Source organism: Amblyomma americanum, chromosome 1, assembly GCF_052857255.1.
Source record: "Amblyomma americanum isolate KBUSLIRL-KWMA chromosome 1, ASM5285725v1, whole genome shotgun sequence".
Lineage (NCBI taxonomy): Eukaryota > Metazoa > Arthropoda > Arachnida > Ixodida > Ixodidae > Amblyomma > Amblyomma americanum.
Genome location: NC_135497.1, coordinates 157946695 through 157950237, shown reverse-complemented (window position 1 = coordinate 157950237; position 3543 = coordinate 157946695). Strand labels below are relative to the sequence as shown.

The following is a 3543-nucleotide window of genomic DNA, read 5'->3' as shown; positions in this document are numbered from 1 at the left end:
TCTAGTAGCACCATTGTAAAATCCTGCGCGCTTGTTCGATGTGCACCGTGAAAACCGTGCGTGGTCCGCCATTATGCTACCCGTGATGTCATTTTCAGTGATGTTAAACTTGACAGAAATTTACCTATTGAATGTTGCTCGGAACTTCTCAAGGGCACTTGAATAGAAAGAAGGAAGCGCCACGTCAGTTATTTCCGTTAGTTCGCCGTTATCGCATTTTGCAGCCCTGTTTGGCAAGGAACAGTGAATTCCTATAGTAGCCATCGCTTGCGGTGAAAGAGAGAAATGCTGTCTGGCAGACCTTTCGGCGCATAGTGCTTACGAATGAATAGAGGCAGGTATTACAGGAGTGATGAAAGAGGGTAGTAACCATCTTAATATCATTTGCTTAAAATTCGGGCTGTTTAAGATTACACGCTGCGTTGTCTCGGAGGCGGTGCTACTCAGATTCTTGTACATTGCAACGCAAAAAGCTGCAATTCATGTTTGTTTTCACCATCCAGTAACTTTGTTTCATATACACAGGTTAACTACGCCCACAGCTAAAGAGCTCTGTAAAATCTCCAGAGGTAATATGCTAAAGAAGCAATGGTGTAGCCTCTTCCTATTAGTGTAGTAAAAAAATGTGCTTTTATTCCATTCACAGAATGAATGCAGTTGTACACAATAAATAAAAACTGATGCATATACACATATGTACAAGTTGAGTGAGGAGGAGCAGGGAAGGCGAGAGGGTGACCACGTGGTGTTAACAGGAGAAGTGTCCAAAGGGAGAGAAGGTCGATCGTCCACGCCGCTAGGTAACCGGGGAGGCCTACCAGGCGGGAACGTGGTCCACGTGCACAACAGGCTTGATGACCGTCGAGATTTTGGCCACGGGTACCTTGACGATGCCGAAAACGGGCTTGCTCACGTATTTGATGCGGGTGACGGGTGCCTTGACGTAGCGCACGTCCACAAGCTTGGGTCCGTAGTCGAATCCCTCGTGGCCGTAGCCGCCGTAGTGGTGGAAGTGGTGGTAGTGGCCGCCTCCGTGGTGGTGCAGGCCCGCCAGGGCGCACGCCAGCAGCGCCGCCAGGACCACCAGCTGTGCCGGGGGGGAACAGCGTTACGGCGCGCTCGGTGACTCCGCAATACAACGTGCAACCAACCTCGCAAGCAAAACATCTACGAACCGTATTAAGTCGGCTCAATTTGCGACGTAAAACTACGCATGTCAGAGCTACGGCGATCCTGCAATGCACAGAGCTCGCTCTGTCGCCAAATGAAGCAAGCTTCTCGTTAGTGCAGAAGCCGTGAGTAACCAGCGAGAGCACTTTCTGTAAAAAATAGGGTCACGTGCACCTTGCTCGCCACATAAAAGTCGTGAAAGCTGCTGCGATGCTGTAATGTTTGCTACGATCGTTTTTAGCAGCATTTCATTTCTGTATGCCCATCCACAGGTCGAAACAAAATGAAAGGGAACACCTGATTTTCATAGGATCGACGATTACTCCCCGAGCACTTGGGAGAAGCCGCCTTTTTTTTTATTTACTAAAAAGTTTAACTCTGTGAGGATGACCGTCAAAATTTTTTTGTACTGGCTCCATGCTGAAGTAGCAATAAATGTGGTTCTTAAAAGTGAACGAAATGATATCTTCGTATTGCTGCTACCGGCAATGTTTTTACGAGCCGAATGCCAGCGAAAGTCGCAATGGTTTCCCGCAGTGATTTGTCATAGTTTTCCCTTCGGCTGGTGTGGCTATGCTTGCCCGAGACTGATATTTCCATCCGATTACTTTTCTGGTCGGCTGTTCACTTCATCGCGCGCAAAAAAAGTCGGCCAAGTAACTGCCACCCGCGTCAGCTTCTGCCGCTGTTCTCCGCAACGCTGGGGTCATGTGTGAATATTACGTCTTTTAGCCTGACTCTGTAATTCTCATGCCCGAAAACTTCGCTGTACGCTGACTGCATCTCGTCGAAAGTTGGCAGCGGTTGAAAATGTGTTTGATTCCTTCCAACGCTATTGTTTAATTCTTGTTCTTTAGTTTACGAGTTTATTGTTAGTTTGTTTACTATGCAAATTTATTGAAGCGTTACAACATACTTTCTTGAGGAGCTTACTCAATCGAAAGCTTCTTTCAAAGAAAGTGGAGGCGACTTCCCGGATTTTTTTTTCTTTTCAGAAAAGAAGCCGTATGTATTTGGGCTGGCTACAGTGAAAAAAAAAAAAAAGATTGCCTCGGCGGCCGCATTCCTGGAGGACGGGAGGAGAAAACGGAACTACGAGCGCTTAGCCTGGAAACACCCTGAGAAGGTGTAAAAGTACGGTGGACATGTATACTGCGCAACATTCGCTCCTGGACGAAGTGATAAAGTTGTATTTCGTTGCACGGCGAGAATTAAAGCACCGTGCGCACGAGGAGTTGCATCACGCGAGCTGGTGGCTTTGCGAACATTCTTTCTTCTTTTTATGCGTATATATACAAGGAGCACGAAATGTGTTCCTAGATTTGGCACAACGTAAAAAAATATTAAGCGTAGGTTGAGTCAGATAAAGTGATAGAATAACAACTGTAGTACCCGTGCGGTATCCTGCTGGATTTATCTATCAAAGCTGCGCTGAACTGTGCCAGTGGCGGTCCTAGACGGGCGCCGAATGCGTATAAAATTATCTTTCGGAGTGCCAACGCATGCACAGTCTACGCCGACGGCAATCGCGTTGCCACCGAGCCGATCGCGCTCAGAGGATGCGTGTGGCAGCGAAACGCTGCTGATCCGGCGTGCAGCCTCCGACGGGGAGTGGTCAAGCTCCGGTCGGAGTCCGCCGCGGGAAGAGGCGCTGCTGCCACTCTCTCGGGAAGGGAGCGCGAGCACCGTGCGGCGCGGAGACGACGAGGCAGGGCGCGCAGAGAGAGCGCTACTCACTTGCGAGTTCATGGTTGCTGTGGATCTCTGCTGGGCGGGAGACGGTGACCATGACCGTGCCGGCCGCCGCTTTTATACCAAGTTCAGCAGGGGGGAGAAGGCGCCGACGAGGAACAGTCGAGGCTGACCTAGAAGGGGGGTGGACCCCTCTCCCAAGGCCGCGCCATCACTTTCGATTTATTTTCTCACGCGGAAGCTTGCCCCCTTCCTGCATCCCGAACGTCGCGGGGAAAGAGATAGCCGCCGCCGCTGTCGATCTGCTTTCTTTTCGCTGGGCCAGCGCTCAAACGGAAAGGATCCGAGGGAGCCTGCCCGTGTTTCTATAATTTACCCTTATCTGCGCGCATCGTGGCCGTGATGCGCCGCGCTCGGCGTCTCCTCGCCAGCCTCCTCAACCCAAGTCTGCTGGGCGTCGGGCCGCCTCTTCTCTTCCCAGTGAGACTCAGAGAGGGGGGTGGGTAGAAAACAACGCAGAAACAACCCCCGCAGTAAATTTTACCCAGCATTTCCCCATTGACGGCATATACACACGGTCTGCGCCAATGTCAGCGTACCGTTCAGTCGCGCGTAAGAATCGATGATCCTTGTTTACTTTGCATTCTTTTGTTTTGCGTCTCTTTAAACGTACACCGGAGG

General features: G+C 50.4%; 1 protein-coding gene across 1 annotated transcript; it reads right to left on the bottom strand.

The window, feature by feature from the left end:
- Positions 1 to 814: 814 nt before the first annotated feature.
- On the bottom strand, positions 815 to 2919 carry LOC144114475 (uncharacterized). The gene is made up of 2 exons (XM_077648233.1): positions 2908 to 2919; positions 815 to 1087 (listed from the first exon to the last, which is right to left on the bottom strand). Exons 1-2 carry the CDS (start codon positions 2917 to 2919, stop codon positions 815 to 817), a joined length of 285 nt encoding a protein of 94 aa, XP_077504359.1.
- Positions 2920 to 3543: the final 624 nt, after the last annotated feature.